This window comes from Xiphophorus couchianus, chromosome 22 (genome assembly GCF_001444195.1).
Source record: "Xiphophorus couchianus chromosome 22, X_couchianus-1.0, whole genome shotgun sequence".
Taxonomy (NCBI): domain Eukaryota; kingdom Metazoa; phylum Chordata; class Actinopteri; order Cyprinodontiformes; family Poeciliidae; genus Xiphophorus; species Xiphophorus couchianus.
The window spans coordinates 12,002,559-12,021,622 of record NC_040249.1 but is presented as its reverse complement, the minus strand read 5'-3'; the positions used below and the strand labels follow the sequence as shown (position 1 = coordinate 12,021,622).

The 19,064-nt window shown below is 37.4% G+C and overlaps 1 protein-coding gene across 1 annotated transcript; it reads right to left on the bottom strand.

Moving 5' to 3' along the window:
* Positions 1–453: 453 nt before the first annotated feature.
* Positions 454–15,312, bottom strand: golga7bb (golgin A7 family, member Bb). The gene is made up of 5 exons (XM_028007894.1): positions 15,095–15,312; positions 10,156–10,281; positions 9,670–9,822; positions 6,064–6,165; positions 454–4,567 (listed from the first exon to the last, which is right to left on the bottom strand). Exons 1-5 carry the CDS (start codon positions 15,104–15,106, stop codon positions 4,484–4,486), a joined length of 477 nt encoding a protein of 158 aa, XP_027863695.1. The 5' UTR covers positions 15,107–15,312; the 3' UTR covers positions 454–4,483.
* Between the last annotated feature and the right edge of the window lie 3,752 nt (positions 15,313–19,064).

The following is a 19,064-nucleotide window of genomic DNA, read 5'->3' as shown; positions in this document are numbered from 1 at the left end:
CTCTTGGGCAAGTATTTGTATTAGTAAGTTTTTGCATTTTGAGGATCCATAATTGAGGTGATTATGTGAACTGGATGATTAGAATTGAGTTCCCATTTAATAAAAGTCTTGTTTGAGTCTTGAACATTGATTTAGCCATAAAGTAAGAGCTGGAAGAACCACGATTATGCATTTTTATTCCTTTCTCACCCACCAAACCTAAAGTTTGTATTCTTGTATCCTTTGGGCTTGGGACAATTGCAATTTTTACAGCTTTTGGCCCAACTGATCACAAAGCCAGTTAAAGGCAACTAAGATACATGGATTGAAAATAGATTTTTTTTTCTTTTATTGAACACATTAACAACAGGCCTTTGGTGAGATAACTTCCACTCTTTGTGGGGGTTTCCTTCCACGATTTTCTCAGAAACATCTGAAATATCAGTTTATAAAACTAACAAGAGTCAGAAATTGTATCAATCTTCTAAGCAAAATGAATTTTATTTTAATACTGACAACTATCCATCCTGTTTTCACTGGCTTCATCAAACACTTTATAGACAGTTACATCCTATCTCTGGATAGGATGTCTAATCAACTTTTATAAAATTTACATAACATTATTTTAATGAACTTATTAGTAATCAAATATTAACACACAAACAACATTAATATATAACTTTTGGCAGCATGTTGCAATACTTTTTTAAGAGGGATTTTATTTGTCTTGTCCTTTGCTACCATGTTTACACACCATGCAGCATAAAACATCAGTGCAGAACAATGAGTCTCCCCAGAGGCAAAACAACTCAGCACCAATATTGCACACATCATGTTAGATATTTTCAGGAACATATCATAGTTACTGCCCAATATTTATTTTCTTATAGAACATCAAGCTTTTGATATGTTCTTATTACTGATTGTGTGCAACCTAATGAAGGTGTGTAACTCATAAATGCAGTACAAGATAAATAAAGTACCAATAGGTTACATTATTAAATGAGCTACCCATCATTGTTTAGCACTTGCAGAATAGTAAGCAATCCTTAAGAATAAGGATTTCTTTGAAAATGTTGATCTTTTTTACATTTTAAGTTAATCCTAATCACATTTATTTTAGAAATCACATTTTATGATTGGTTGTCTGGTTTGTAAATTTAAGACTGATTATACACATGTAACTTTCTCACTTCTTAATCTCTATATTTTGGACAGGGATACTATTAAATATGTAAAAGAAAAAAGACTTTCAGACCACTTGGAAACAGTACCTTTTCTGGAAGATTTTCATACATCAGTAGATTAATATAAAAAAAAAAAATAAAAACCTGATAGATTGTTTTTTGTTAGACTCACGATTCTCCAACTCTAATCCTCAGGAACCACTGACATGCTACTTTAAGATGAATCCCTGTTTCTAAACATCTAAATAAAATGAATTGCTCAATACTAGGCCTATGCAAAGCTTAATCATAGGCCGAGGAGTTGAAGTCAGAGACTCCATTGTAGCTTGTGCAACCAGCTGAGTAACATGGCCATCACCATGTTGCTACACTTGTTTTAGACCTTTTAAATTTGGCCTGTTAAAAGTTTTCCCTGAGAATCATTGTCATCAACTTGTTTTTACTGTCAACTTTGTTAGCTACAGTATCAAAACTCTCAACAGATTTATAGACAAATCAATAATGACTAACAGATGACACAATCCAACATCTTTGTCTGCATTTGACTGCTCCTTTTCTTAATGACCATATGAAACAAATTACTAACATCTAGTGAAATGGGATTATTGTATCACATATCCAATATCTTCTATTCACAAATGTATACAATCAAAGCTACAAAGTCATACCTGCACAGACTATTTATACTCATTTCAATATACATTGTCCAATAAGCTCCTTTATGTGCTTTAGGCAGTGTTAAGTCACTTTTAAATTGGTCGGTCCATCAGCACCAGGTTGGACATCCATTCCACCAATATGAAACATGAAGGCATCAAAAAACAAAGCACCGGAGGCTAAATCCAAGCACATCTAAACTCTTGTGGTATAAATGTCTCACTGGTTCAGATCAGTTATCCAAGGGTTAAAAGATGTCAAACTATTCACAGAAATAAATTAAAACACTTAAAACACAGATCTGCAGTGGTCAGTTTACCGTTGAACATTCAGTAGCAAAAGATAACAGCATCAGCTGCTGAAGTAACACTAAAAAAACCACAACATGATAAACATAGACAAACAAAATGAATATTATGTTGATACTCTGTCAATATGAACATATTTGCAACATTATGGTCACACTTAATGATGCTATAGAATTATGATTGATGGTTTTCCATAGGAGAGGGAGTTTAAGGTAACGGGGTCCTTAAAATTGTGTTGCAGCTAAATTTTAAGTTTTATTAAGTCAATGAAAGTTCAGAATTTACCTACACTGTCCAAAGGAGGTCTTTCTAAAGAAAACACTGACTTTTCACAGTAGAAATCTGCTAATTTGAAAACAAAATGTATCCTTTAAAATTACAGGGAGAATTACAAAAGTTATCCTTGTATTGCAATTTTGTACACTAGAAAGTAGAATTACATTATTTTAAAACACTGACCGTTATGAAATTTCAAGGATATGATAACCTTGGTCTTACACAAACTAATTAAAAAAAAAATGTAAAGCATCATCTATTTAGCTTTAAAAAAAACACAAACGTAATATTGCTCCTTGAAAAATTTTACATTTTCAGAAGAACAACTGTGTTATTTATTTGGCCTTATTTGTCTTTGATGCATACAGTTAAGCAATCATTTCAAATTATACTGCTAAATTAAAATTGGTTCACAAATAAATATCGTCCTTATTGAGCAAAATATTAAATGTTTCCATTATTCTGTTTTTAATAACATATATACCAGACTTAATTGTTGAGAGACTCGGAATCACAGCATTACTCTATGCTGCAAACAGCTGGGGAAAACTCTTGTTGCTCCAGCATTTTTAGTTCATTCTAAGGTCTTTAAACTGTATGAAAGCCACAGCAGAAAGATTGTGCAATTTTTAAACCATAAGCCAACTATCTTAGAACATTGTAAAAAGCAAATCCATTTTATCTAAACTTTAAAACCCTACAATGGACAGAACTTTCTTTTTTCACAATTCTTCTTCTCTGAGTGTGCCAGTTGGATGTAGTGCATTCCATGACTTTTTATATATTGCCTTTTTGTTGTTTGAATTATTAACACAATCTGCATCTACATAACAGCCGTGAACACAGGCCACACATAAGGTTTAGTTCTTTAACTCTGTGTGGGCCGATTCTCCAGCGAGCTCCAGCCCTCAAACAGAAACACATTTCTCGGCTTAATGACTGCAGAGTCTCCAGCTTCACTGATAACAGCCCACTCTCTTTCAGCTTTATTAGGAAGCCAGTAAGTATGTTTAGGGAAAAGGGTTTTTGACAGTGTTAAGATCTGCAAGCTTTCATCTCACACTAGACTGCAAGTGAATTCAAAATCATAAACACTGCCAGACATCAAAACTATTATCCAGAGAGAAAGAAAAAAAAATGTCCAAACCTCTGAATATGTTCCCAGAGAGCTGAAACCATATTTCCTGGCTTTTTCATATCCAAACTCTAGAATAATCCCAGTGTGGGCAGAGAAGCATGAGCACATGCTGCACACGTATGTGTCTCATTGTATATACTACATGTGCACACATGTCCCCTTCACTGTATATACTGTATATCTAATGCTTGGGCATGGTATGTGAATATGTCTGCATATATGGCCTGCAGCTGTGATGCAGATCACCTAATCCACTCTGATGAATAAGAAAGATAAATAAATCAGACTGTTCTTAGTTTGACATTTATGCCAAATACCTCTGAACAAAGCCTTGGGCTTTGGTAAGCCCAATTTGCCACCATTCAAAGCGACTTGACCTAAACTACCTGAAACAAATGCAAGAACACAGTGTCTTCTGGGGCTTAGTAAGTTATCCTCATTTTAGATGCTGGTGCTGCTGGAAAGACTTTTGAATACCCTGACTATAAATGAGCACAGAATAATAATGACTGTGAAATGATACTAGTCATGGACTGATGACAGGTCTAAACTCATGTCAGCCTGCAGACAAAGTTAGGACATAAAACATACATGACAAAATGGAACAAAAATGATTCACTTCTTTTCAAAAGTAAAAGTTTTATCTTCTTAGACAATGGATTTTGCATTTTGTCACAAGCTGATATGTGGGTTTTGTTGGACTTAGGTTGATTATTTTAAGTAGCCACAGCTTTTATACAAGCCAGATCCTTCTCCAATGGTGGTTAGTGGAAGGTCTCAACAGGAAGAGTGTGTAAATCTTGTGGATCACCTCCTTGGATTTTTCGTTTTTCTGCTCGTCTTTAGAACCTGGTGCTCTCATGTTTCAACATGCGGATGTTGGTGAGTGTCCCGCTGCCTCTGTGGTGGTACCCGTAAGCCTGGTGCTGCTCCTCCAGTCACCGAGCAGTGCTGCACGATGACATGCTGCTGCTGGGACTAGAGCCGCTTGAGCCCCGGTCCTCAAACACGCTGATCTCCAGCTGGGGACACAATGAGCGTCAAGGATCACACAGATAAAGAAGAACACACAAGAGAGGAGCACGAAAAGGGATGTCCTAAAGCAATATCATTCTGCAATCCCCAATAACAGCTATGGATATTGCCATGTCAAAGCTTTCTGCACAATAGCAGTGGTGCTTTACCTGTGAGGTTCCTACTTTACCGAACAGAGAGAGAACCCTGCTAGACAAAATCACATGGGGGGGAGAATGTGGCAATTAATGAGGATGATGTCAATTATCAACTTTCTGCAACTGTTTATCAGTCTTACGTTGGGGACACACTGCATGTTTTATTTTATTTATTTTTTTTTTTTTTACCACTGTTACCCCTGATTCCCAGTTGAGGAAAGTCTGAATCAGCCTGCATCTTGCTGAGGTTAATCATCAGGGAAAGTTGACACAAAAATCTGCCATTGTGAGAGGAGGTGAAGACTGGAGTCTGCAAATGTGTGAGGGGAACAAACCGACCTAGATCGCAGTTGAACAAACATGTTTGAATTTTTTTAGGCTGATCTGGATACAATCGGGTAGTGTAAACTGATCACCGATCCAGCTGGAAATGCGTGTTGCCTACAGTCAGTGAACAGCATAAACCGGGTTTGTAGTTCAGCCATCCAAGGAAAGATTAAAGTAAAGCCAATGCTGCTCTGCAAGGAAAAGAGGCAGTTGAGGTTGTTCAGGCATGTGATCCAAATGAAAGCATGATGCTTCCCACTGTAAGGTCTATATTTCCTTTCTGCTCTGTGAAGATGTCTGGATCCCTAAGAATAAGCACAGTATGTTACTGTGGCATGGGAGGCCTGGGATTTCCTTATGAATAAGTAGAAGAACTGATGGGTAAATTAAACGTTACGGGATTCACTTACTGTAAAATGGTCTTCAGCATTTATTTGTAGTTTTAGGACAGCACCAGCTACATTGGTAAAACTTTGCTCTTTGACTCTTAGTCTCATGTTTTAGAAAGTCATTCTACGGCAAGCTAGTGTGATGGTCTGTTGGACACATTTTTCTTTCTCCTGTTGCCTGTTCTGGGGTCAGTCAGGAAGACAATTAAAAACCCAGCAGTGCCATGAACCGCACAAAGACATTTAGAAAACTGTCACTATAGAACAGTAAAAGTGCTTGGCTCATTTGTAAAAATAAGACTTTCCATGACGTCTGCTTGCTCATTTTGTTAGCTCTTGGCTTTTAGTTAGTTTCTGCTTTCAGAATTTCCTTTTAGCAAACCTCTTCAAAGCTGCCATGTGTTAGATTTATTCCTGGAAACAAGGAGATGTCGAACAGGTACCATGGAGAACTAGAATTAAAGATTTATTCAAAATGTACAAATTATGCTTTTCTTATGTCCAGGCATCCATCTCTAGCAACTGTTTTGGTAACAGCCAGTCTCTCCAATTGCCAATCTATGATCTAGACCATTATACACTTTTGTTTATTGTTCTCAGAAAGTATAGCAGCAGCTGAATGAAGGATACAACCCTCATTCCTCTCTCTATGGGATCTGTGAGCAGCAGACCTCTCGGAGCGTAGATCTTCTCATTCTGCTCCTGGATGTAGCCTGATATCTTCTTCAAGACCTGAAATAAAAGGTGGTTGAAGAGATGTTAGAGGAGGACTGACATACATCTGGTTTTAATCCAGATTTCATTAGAAACATCCAAAGTTTTTTGGATGCAAAAGCTAAACGCACAGTTTTACAGAAGATCATCTAACAGCTGCACTAACTGGGGGCTAATACCTGCAGATTACTTTTTAGAGGGTACTTTATGTAATATGTAATGGCCATGAATAGTCGAGAGATCAACCATGAGATTGGATTTAGCCATTTAATCTCCTGCTATGTTTTGTCTCAAGAGGAAAATATGAAAATGGAAGAAATGTGTTCATCTTGTAGCAAATGCATATCCTTGAGTCTTTTATTCCAGAGAATTATAACACAAACTTAAAATAATCCTATTATAGTTTAAGTATATCAGTATTTTTTTAGCATATTCCTAACCACTCATGCTAAGCATGACTGTAAATTGAATTGCTAAAACTGAGGAGCTCCTTTCTCTTTCTGAAAATTTCCATCTTGAAGCCATGACTCCAAATGGAACAGATGACTCTCTCAGGCCAAATGTTATGCCTTGGCTAACCATCAGGGCAAACTTTCTAAAAAGTAAAGTGGCTAGTTTATTTACATTGTATTGGCAATGAACCCACCCATTAGTTTTGCAGCAACTGTGCAATAACCATAAAGCAGTGGGGAGGAAACTGTGCACTTCAGGCTATGCCTCGACATACAAATTTAAACTAGCATGTCTGTACACAAAAAAACAGTTGCGGATAACCTTTGTAGTCTATGTTTGTTGCTGATAGGTTGCTCCAAAGAATTGAACAGTCATGCTAAATTAACAGATATAAACTAAAGGCTTGATTAGAACAGCTCCTCAGAAGTACATCAGACATGCCTGTGTGGGTCCCAGCAATGCAGACATGCCATGCAACTCTAAAATACAGTCTAATTATGTCACTCAGATGCACGTCATTCAGCTCAGCCTTGCGTTTATTAGGATCACTGCTATAAGAATAATAAAGTCAGCAAATCTTTTTTAGAATACCACTTTTCTAAACATTCAGCTGTTTACAGGCTTTAATAAGCAGATCTGGGACTCCACTTGACTTGAAAATGTGATCAGTGCTGTCTTTTGATATGGGGAACATGGGTCATTGTTGAGTTCGGATTTAAAAGACAAACACAAACACTACATAGAAAACACAATTATGTCATCTTGTCATGCACAATCAATGGGAAATGACTTTTAGTGCTACTGACAAGTAATCCACTTTGTGCACGGGTGCACTGCATTTTATCCTGCCATACAATCTGAAAATATTTTTCCACCTTTTGATTGTGTTGGAGACATCATACTTAAAAATCAGCTACTTTTCTGGCATGAGCTCAAAGCCGTGGCAGGTTGCTTTCTCTCTGGTTGTCATCGCCCTAATCTTTTGTCCACTCTACAAAATCTCATCGAGATTGAAATCAGGATTCTAGCTGTGCTGATCCAAAATGTTGATTTTACTTCCAGTTAGAAGAAACATGTTAGTAAAATAAAGATTACTTTAAACCTTAAAATGAGAGAAGTTTAAATGGTGAATGGTAAATGACTTTGTACTTGTATAGCTGCAGTCACTCACCCGTTCACACACACACTCAAACACATTATGGATCTAACTAAATAGTGGAAACTAAACAAGATCATATTATAAACTGGAAAAAACAATGGCATAAAATATTTACGTCATAAAATCAACTGCACTGAATATCTTAAAAGGTAGTAGTCTGCAAATAAATAAATAATGACAAAAACTGTTTAAATGTGTTCAAGGGAAAAAGCCAATCATACATCTAGTAAACCCTGGGAAAAACTCAACCCTCTTTACTTTTGACATTCAAGTATCCTTATTCTAACTGTGTCACTGCTATGCTGGCATGATTGTGTCAGCTGCTCTGGGAAGACTGTACACACACTATACAGAAGTAGTCCTCCTCTTTTAAGTTGCATGTAGAAACTTCTTTGTGTTTTTCGTACAAATTCTGAACTTGTATCGTGGTAAATCTACTGCTGCATTTTGAGCCATGTTCTTGTCAGCAAAGAAGAAAAGAAATAGGAGATGTACTGTACAATGAAGAGTCTGTGTGAGGGAGTTTTTGATGCTTGTTCCGACACGTAGGGAACAATCAGTGCCTTCTGAAAGTCCGCTAAGAAGATTGGAAAACCACGGTTGTGTGGCACACGTGAATATGCACACTCAGCTTCAACCTGGGTGGGTATATTTTATCGTCGTCAGTCATAGAGGTATTCATAAAGTTTAAACAGGTAAATAAACAACTCTCATGTGGAGCCGATAACATCTGAGCCTCTCAATGGAGCGGTTCCACCTGACAGGAAGATGAAAGGTGAGTCAGACCAGGCCATTTCTGCATGGCTTCAACGTAGCAATAAACCTGCTTTGTGGGCCTTGGTCAATTTCCTAGTACCATTGCTTTATCAAACATTGCTTTGATAAAGCAATGTTTACAAAATGCAACAAGATGAGGGAGATGAATGTTGTGTGGGACAGAGATCAGAACAGAAAGACATGCTGGAACTTCACGCCACTCCAATCTCATCTGAAGCATTGGCAAGTTCACAGAAAACGACAAAGAGGATTAATCAAGCTCACTGTGCTTGTGTGTGCGATTGCAGTATGCATGCGTGTGTGCTCTTGTTCCATCTCAGCGACTAACAAGCAGCAATACAGTCATGAGCAAGTTGAGCCACCTGTCCTTTCTGAAGACGGACGTTTTGCCTGTGCTAAGTAAAACTGTCTTACAGATGGCGTGCCGTGCTTTACCCGGTGCCACTCATGTGTGGCCTTCAGAACAGGATGTAAGAAGTAGTGGAAGGCTTTAAAGAGCTGATTTTATCTCCTGGATTCTGCCTGTTTCCCACTGGAGTGAGATTTAAAAACTACTGGGTTTTAGGAAGCTGCCAAAACCAAACCAAATGCCTTTCTGTCTGTTTTTAAACATTAACTTCTAAACTGCTAAACCAACCAGCATTTTCATATGACTTATGAGTTTAATACTAAACAAATACAATTACGTGCTGATTCTGAAAGTTTTAGTTTTAACCTTTTAAAATTAAGCATGGTACAACAGACTGTTGATTACTATCACCTTAACAATTAGATGACAGTGGGTCAGAACTTAGATATGTTTATATTACTCTACCACAATTCTCAATTTTTTTTAAACATCTACATCATTAACGTAGTGTTGTTGAAAGCCTCTTCCCATTTTTCACAACCGCTTCAAGCTACCAGGGTAGAGACACAGGGCCTCTGTTGGTGTCCAATACTTAATAAATGTCAGGTCTGGCACCATTTCTGAAAACATTGCATTTTAACAAAATGATTGATTTCAGTCTCTTGCCGTGCATGTAGGTTTTAAGATTTTAAGATTGTTAATAATACACACTTTACAGATAAGAAAGAAGTTTAAATCTTTTGTCTTTTCAAGTCATCAGGTGAGGACATTTTAGACTTCTTACCTTCTCATAGCGTGTTTCCATGCAGAGGAAGACGATGTATGCTGTAGCACAAGCCAGGCATCCTTCCAGGTATGACTGACCGCCAACTTTCTCAGCCTCCACATAATAAGAGTTCAGGGTCTTTACTGTCTGCTCAAGCAGAGCTCTCTCTATCTAATAAACACAAACAAGGATAGAAAGTAATGAGTGGTATAGATATGGCAGACTGGGAACACAAGTATATTTAGCTCTCCCACAACAGCATAAACAAGCTGTGCACCTATTGAGAAACATGTTAAACATGCCTGCTGCATTTTACTCAAGCCAAAATGTAATTTTTTTGATAAGAATTATCACACTCTTAAAGCTTGTATAATCTGAAGTGAAAAAGCCTGGGCAGAAAAGCAGATTAGTTCAATAGGCATATTTGCTTATTACACTAAAAGGACTTAATTTTAAGCTGCAACATGTTGCAGTTGTTTCACAATGCTATGTTGTAGTTCTCACCCTGTTGTCGAGCTCTGTGGGGAACTTGGTCTGGAATCGGCACACAGTTCCTTCGCTGTAGTCTCGTTGTATGAACACCTTTGTTACCAGCGATGCAGTGTGCTGCATCTCCTGGAGGTTATGAAACTTAGAAGACACACAGCAGTGGGGGAGGAAAGGGATAAGTCCAAACGAATTCGCAAACAGTTCTAGTTAAATAGCTCATCATAGACAAGAATGTCATAATAGTTTAGGGGTTTTTACTGATACATTCTTAGCTGTTCTTTTTCCAGCATGGGGTGATTAAAGAAACACATACAATCTAAGTGATTCTTAAAAACAAAAACTGAGTAAACATATTTGAGTTTATTTTGAATTGTTTCCAACTCATCAATGGGTAAAACTTAAGACATGCAGACTCAAATACACTCCAACTAATATTTGTGGGAATGTTAGTGGTGGCAGCTTGAATCCTGACTGCATTCTTTTCAGTCACCAGGCATATTCTAGAGGGACATGAGACCATTCTACTTAGCATAATTGCTATACTTCATTTAAAAAAAACTTTGTTTCTTGGTTTTATGCATAGTCAACAAATTCCATAGTGTTAAAGACATTGAGGAGGCCATTCAGGAATCTTAATGTGCTTGTGTTTAACTGCTTTTGATGTGTTTAGTATTATCATCCAGCTGGAACAACCAATAGAGTCCAAGATTACACACTGCGACCCAAACTGTCACTCTCAGATGAAAGGAATTTGGTTAAAATGGTCAGGAACAACCCAAAAACACAAAAAAGGATATATATATATATATATATAATTTGAAAAATAAAAATTCACTTTTTTCTATTTTGGTCGTTCATCTGTATTTTCTGGCAAGTCAATTCTACAGAGATTTTTATTATAAATGCCAATAAAGTGATGTGAAATCATCTTGGCAGCTTTTAATTAACTAATGGTAATGGCCCAAATGTGAGAATCTCATGTTTTAACAGCAGTGTAGGCTTGCAATGGCACACTGACTATTCCTTGAGCTACGACAGACGCAGTTTCAATTACAGCACCCAGATATACTGCTCTTTGCAGCACTTTGCTAGTAACTGCTATGTTTTACATCAAAACAGGCACAGTAAACTTGTCTCATGCTGATTTAAATTACTTCTCCCAAGAGGTTGGCAATTAGTAATACAGAAAAAGTATGCAAGTAGAGTTGGGGAAAAAGGAAGGAGACAGAGAGAATCAAAAAGAAAGTATTAAAAAGATACAGCAACCCATATGAGGTTGTCCTTCAGGTTATATATATAATATTCTCCAGGAATGCAAAACATTTGTGCATTTGCCGGAATTAACTAGCCAACTTTTAATCCATGCTCCTTTTGCAGAGCTTTGGTGGCCACAGCAGTCTGTTATTATTGGAAGGTAGTGAGACCATGTAAGCAGATACAGCACAGAGCCAGTCTTTCATCTCTTTACAGAAAAGGCCAACATCAATCTCAACCAGGAATAGAGTCTAAGCTTCTATTTTCATCCACTAGCAGCCACAATCATCTCACACCCAGAGCTTTTAATATCTGTTTCTTTGCTTTCTCTGCCACTCTAACATAGTGTCTATCTTTGGGCCATGATGATACATCAGTCATTCTATTAATAGATGTAATCATGAAGACACGTCACAGCTTTGTTTATTCAAATCAGCATCAGCTGGCCCAACGTCAACCTCATTATGTTTACATAGGTTCTTTGTTTTGCAGTGCCAGAATGGGAAATAATGTACTGTTAAAATATAAATCACCAAAACATCAAAGGATGGCTAGAACTGATTTAATAGTTACTAAACACTAACGAGGAAAAAAAACGTAATAGGGAGTATAAAGTCTTTCCAAAAATGCCCAAAAGTAGGAATTTAATATTTAGATCAGGGGTCCTGAAAGCCACACCCCAAAGGTCAGTGTCCTGACAGTTTTAGATGTGCCCCTGGTCCAACATACCTGAAGTAAATGAAGAAATTACCTCCTCAGTATGCGGTCATGTTCTCTAGAGTCCAAGTGACCTGATTATTCAAGACCTGGGTTTCAAGATCCCTGATTTAGACATTTTAAAGGCACTGGCACAGCCAAACGAATTGGAATACCACTAAAAATTTACTTATTTCAGCAAGTCAATTAAAAATGTGAAATTCATAAATTCACTACACAAATAACATCACATATTTATTTTTGATTGCTCTTTATTTTGACAATTATGACATACAGCTAATAAAAACCTGTTTCAATTTCTCTGAAAATGAAGATATTGCATAACAAAAAATTATCAAAAGCTATTTTACAAACAAAGTTGCCTCTGACTAAAAGCTATATATTTTTTGTGTGTTTTCCATTTTCATTTCAGTTGTTCAAATAAATATGCTTCTTATAGGGTTTAAATTTTCAAAAACATGAGTAGAGACTGGGAACAGAAGAACGCTACCACAAGAAATACCTCAAGAAATAAAATTTCATCATTAGGTTTTCAAAAAACCCAGGTGTAGAGATAGTTTTGTACACATGCAAGTGTTTTTTAATAAAGAAATCAAACCAAAGGGAACTAAACTAACAAAGGCAAGTAGATGGCCAGAGTCACGGGGGAAACAATTGTGGCTAACAGAAGAATGCTGGAGTGAAAAAGAATGAGGAGCTTAAAAAACCTGGGGCACCGTTGCCCAGCCTGAGGGTCTTTTTGCATGGAGGTTGAAGTGACAAAGTGACCCACCAGTCAATTCACTTAAGGGAATTGTGAAAGAAGTCCACTTCAACATAAGTGGCCTTCATGCCATGCATTCAATTGTGCAACTCCTAAAACTTTCTACAAATGTCTTCCCATTTGCCACAGAAATTAGAATCATTTCCTTTCCTTTGGCATTACGTAAGAAAGTTACATAATTAACGTCAAATAAAAATAAAAAATGAATTCACGTAAAATGTGTTGACATTTTGTAGAAGTGCAGGGAAGGCCACTAAAACTGCATTTTACAAAATGACAAAACTGTCATCAGAAAAAACTCTTGGGGAAGCTTAAAAAAAATGACACATGCAAAAAGAAAAGATTTAGCCTCTGGCAGAGAACTGATCAAAATGAAGAGGTAACATTTTCTTTGTCGCTTTTTTCCACTCTAATGACATCTCCTCCTTATTCTTGCATTCTAGCTTTGTGTAGTTCTCACTAACATCACATGTTCCCTAGTTTAGTCATTTTGATTCAATGAGCACACAGCTGCAATATGGGTGAGTGGTGCCAGTAGGCACACAACACACATACTCAAACAATAAGGGTATGCAGAGTAAATGCATCCAACATTAGACATTTCATTTTTATCTCTCACAGCATTTTTTTCACAACGAGTGCTCTTTTATCAGACTTTCTTAACTCTGTAAGTGTAAGTGGCCTCCTGTTCACCCCAGGGTCTATGAACTTCTGAAAAAGATTGAAATGATAGATTAACAACTGTGAGACCAAAGCCAGAGGAAGAAATCTCTTTTTGTTTATTTTGGAAAAGGTGGAATATTGTTTTAGCCGGGCTCTTTCTGCCAGTCTACTCTTATTCCCAAACAGTCCAGGTCCCAAGACAAAGCGAAGCTACCGACTGGGATCAGGATCTGGATGTAATAATATTAGGCGATACATATGTAGACACAGAGTGAGCCCACTGATATTCAATAACCTTATCCAATGATTGTTGACTTTTCATGCAACAAACATAATGGAAGGATTGTAAACATGCACAGGAAGCGGTGCTCATCTCAGAGTTTGGTATTTATGGTTTTAAACTGCATCAGTCAAATCAAATTATTTATATTCTGGATTAAGGAAAGATCATGGACTAAAAAATGTGTTTGCGTGCACGCACATGTGTTTCTAAGAAAATTATGGGATTTGCAACAGAACACCAGACAATAAAATAGCTAAAACCTAAGAAAAAAACAGTTCCTTGGTTTCTTCTCAACTTTAGCTTTATTTTTAGTGTGCTTAATTTACTATTTTCACTGATCAATAAATTGGGTCGATTCTGGTATACATACATCTCCCATACCCACATGTACCGGACATGCTTGCATAAATTAACCCACAGGCACATCAGTGCCTGGATGAGTGTGCTCTTCCTACCATACAAAGTAATAGCTGCATCCTCTTGTGAGATCATCACCATGATAACTCAGCCAGCAATGTCTTCAGCACCAAGGGCACAGAGAGGGGAGGAAGATGTGCTGCTGGCCCAAGAGCTACCAGACATTACTGGATCTAAAAATAAATCCGCAACTCCTGAATGAGGCAACTAGTTGTACTATTAGTCACAGCATGAACAAGGACATTGTTGTTCATCTTGAATTAGATTTGCAAGTCATACAAAACTACAATGAAAGAAGATTAATCCAAAAAGTGTTCAGGGTAGAAATCTGTTTTGCTAGTCTCTGAACTGTGTCAAAAGGATACACTTTAGCTAAAATTATTTATTAAGTCTTGTAAAGATGAGTAAAACCATGATGTAGATGAAGGTAAGACGAGGATTTGTATGTCCCTGATGCTGAATATCATCATATTAGTCATTTTCATAAACAGTGCAATCACATTCTGAATCAACAGTCTCCATAAATAGCTACTCAATAAATATTTGCATCTGAGTTGTAGTAAAAAAAAAGGAAAGAAAGAAACGTAAAATGCGAGCAAATTCCAAAATGTTAGCAGATATTAACGAGGGAATATAAATAAAAGAACAAGAACAACTAAATAAATAAACGACCCTCTCCTGTGTTCCAGAATCAGTCGAATATTCAATCAGGTGTTCAGCACATTCGGGACACACATGCATCTGATTCAGTTTGCAGCAACGCATCCCCCCACCTGCACTTGCCGGGATAAAAATAAGAATGGGTAGCAATGGAGTCTTTGAGGGAATACTAACAGAAGCAGCAGGAAATCCCTTACCTCTGTTGCCATGCTGCAGTGAGAGGGTGCGGGGTCTGTCCCGTGCTGGACGCCGTTTGCTCGTGTTGTGCGGGACAACGCTGCTGCCGTTGTTGCAGCTGCTGTGGAGCCCGGGCGCGCGAGCTGCCGTGCACGTGTTGGTGGATGTCAGCGAGACTGCGGGATGCGGTTCTGGCGGTACATGGAAGCCACTTGCACAGTAATCTTCTTTAGGACTTCTTTAGTAACAAGGAGCTCTCTCTGCATAATGTATATTCTAAATGTCAGCGGTATATGTATGTTAATGCATGGATTCTCTTGTGGACTACCTTGTGATTAATTAAAACAATTTAAAGGGATCCACAATTACTTTTAACCAAGGATTTTATTTGAGAAACATTTATTTTAGATGCAAAAACAATACAGTAATAATACTGCAGACTGTTGGGTTATTATCTATTTTAATAAAACATGGTCACATCAATGCCGCATGTTGTTTATGCTGCAATGCATTCTGGGTAAATGATCTATGCTTGGTTCTGTTATGCAAGCCAAAACAGCAATGCATAATGTTGTTAAGCCCTTTCTATTTGAACCAGAGCGTACTGAAATTGATGGGAATGTAGAAATCAGTAGGAGTAAATGGAGGAAGAGGAAAGAGTTGGAAGAAGAAGCTGATGTTCACTGCTGCCACCTTCAGCTTCATAAATGAAACAATGAATGACACGTACTTCTGGTTGGACTGTGTGATCCGATAAGTAGTTCTGTAGGAAGCTCAGTGTCCATGTCAGTTTTCAGTGTGGTAACAGCTGTTTAGGTTCTGGTCTTTGGTTCGGTATCAGGTATGTATCGGCGGCTGTAGAAATAGCTCTACTATCATTTAAAAGAGCTTCTAGAGCTGCTTGTCTCTAATGTTTCTCCCAGCATCTTTCGTTTGCTAGCCGGCAGCTAGGTTTTGGCATTTTGTGGATTGAAAACTGCTGGCACAGTATTTGCTTTTAGCTGGAGAGGGTAACAACCACCTCTCAGATCCTTCATCGGTTTTGCTTGTATAGGCGATTCAAAATCTTCTAGAAAAAATGTTTAAGGCAAAAAATATCCGTCCTTCGGAAGTTGTGTTCAGCTCTTTCCCGCTAAGCTCTTTTTTTCATGTGGGAAGTGATCCAGAGTCACCTCAGTATTTTCATTTTTTTAAATTACACCCAATAGTGACGCAGTGTCCCATTGTCTAAATTCACACCAGTCAAACGCAATACGAAAAACATCAACCCATGTAAAGTTAGCCTTGCTGTGTTTTCTCGGTAGATTCCAGTACAAAACAAAGCCAACCATGTCATCAGCCCAGCATACATTGTGCAGGTGAAACAATGGCAACCTTCATGGATAAAAAATATTAAGTATTTATAAGTATTTTAACAATAACTTGTTGCATTTTACAGTTTTGAGAACCAAAGGCCAAAAGACTGATTAGACTCCCATGCAATGGCAGCCATTTAAACAGGTTTGGTTGACATGAGTAAATCTTTGTCATTACAGACATGTCTACATTCTATTTTGTTGAGTATGAGATTGATCAAAAAAATAGTATGACATTGATTAGTATTAAGTCATTGCTCACACAGCTGTGTATGTTACCTCATAAAGTGCCACAAATATATTTTAAAAGGCTTCTCTGAAAATGATGTTACAGATGCAAAAGTATCAGAAGGACAGAAAGGTAATTATCCACATAGAAACACCTCTACCAGCTGTAATTCCTACTCCAATAAATAGCCTTGTAATGCAACTTTAAAAAATGATCACAAAAGGAGCTTCCGTGTTCTATAATGGCACTTTTCCCATTCTACGTATTTAAAAAATACATACTGACATAAATCCTGGGAGGTATCTAAAATATAGTGAAAAGATACACGATTAATGGAAACAAAGGTATAAAATGTTTTGAATAAAACTATCTTCAAAGTATAACTGCTGACCATCATATTTTGTTTACAATTTCACAATTGTTTAAAATTAAGTTATGATATGCCAACTTCAGGTCTTTTCTCAGTTAATCTGGTGCTAATTCTCCAAAGTTAGAATAAATAAGCTTTCTGGTGAACACATTTACAGTAACGCATTATCAAACTCTAACAAACAGAAACAAAATCCAGAAATAAACGAACAGAGCTTTGACAAAATGAGCAAGCATTAGTCAGAGCTGATATTATTTGCCAGCATCCTGCTGCTTGCTCCAGATTGCTTGAAAAGATGCAGTTCTAATCGCACTACCACAGATTCCTTTGGGATGTGTGTGTACGTGTATGTGTGTGTTTACATTCACATGTTTTTCTTTGTGTGTGAATGTCTGGGATTACAATCTGTTCTGTTATCTTCTGCTCAACAGTTTCAGTCACATGCCAATATCAGGTTGACATTTTCTATGTTATACATAGCATGGAAATTGCAGATTATTATTCATTTCTGCCTGTCGAAACACACTGTGAATATGTTGGCACATATTTATTCAGTGCCTGTGGTTGTCCTGCTTTAATGAGCAGCTTTGTAAGGACATTACAGTTTCAAAAATCCTCAATTTGACTTGTGTTTCCTGTTTCCCGCTCAAAGATGACCTCAGATGGATGAGGTGATTTGATTTTTTGTTTACATTCTGTAAGCTCCGTTCGAAACAACCCAATGGGTTACTTGGTTTCTGCAGGTCTGAGATGAACACGTGCATAAGGGCTTTGACAGCAGAGAAAACGTCCCAGTCTGCTGGGACACTCAGCTTCCCACTGAGCTAGTGGAACTTTCATACATGCTTGTGTAGTTTGTTTCCATCACTCCTTGCCTGCCTTCACACAGGTCATGTTGCTATGTAAATCTCCAGCATTTCTCAGAATTAATGTGACAATTGCCACCTTTTATTCCATTTATGCTCAGCGAGCTATTACTACATCAGAATATTAATACAAACATTATGTGTTTAAAAATGGTCACCATGGCAGATCAAAGAAGGAAACTACACACAGTCGGCAATCTATCCCTTAATGGAAGGTAATTAACGTTCCAACAAATTTTTTTTGTAGCTTTTAAAGGAAAGTGATAAAATTGCTGACATTTATGTTCAGAAGAAGAAAGCTGAAGCACATCAATGCCTTGATTTGTTCTGTCCATCTACACGACAGTTGATTGGGTTTGTGGTCAAATGGTGATATTGTAATGTGTATCATCATGTTTATGGTAACTATTTTATTTAATGGTATAAACTGAACATTGTTTGATCATATAAACATTAAATAAGAGGGGCCCCAGGATTGAACCTTGGGGTACTGCATTAGTATTCAATGGTCAACCGAATTGCATGTTGACCTTGATATTATTTATTCCCAAAGCTCTGATTTGGGGATTTTTTCCTCGCTGCTTAGACCACAGTCTTTTGACACATCTTATTAGGAGAGCTAATAATCACAGAGTCCAAGAATGAAACAAATTGATTCCACAAAAGTAAAAGCAACAAGTAATGCGCCCACAGAGCATACAGAACTAATTATTGTCCCCGCATTTAGTTGTATCATTTGTTGAGTTTTTGTGCAGTGGTATGACAGAACAGCAGCTGCGGTGGCCAGTTTTTAATTATTTGGGTGTTTATACTTGTTTACAAAACAGTCAGAAATGTATAATCTGCTGCATCCAAAGTGGGATGGGAAAGGTCTTTGGGTCTTGGTTTGGAGACCCAAATGGTTTGGAGACAAATTCCAGCTAATGTAAGCAAGCCCAAAGAAAAATGCTGGGTTATTACATTTTAACTCCAATATGCATTCCTTTTCATACTAGAATACAAATGAAACAAAATGCTTTGGTATTACATCTCATTCTGGTCTTTCTGTGTGTCTAAATCTGCCATTCAGCAGAAAAATAATAACTTTGCCACAGCCTTAAATTATCATAATGACCCACAGCACTATTCACACACACACGCACACCCCCACACACGCCCGCCCACACAGTG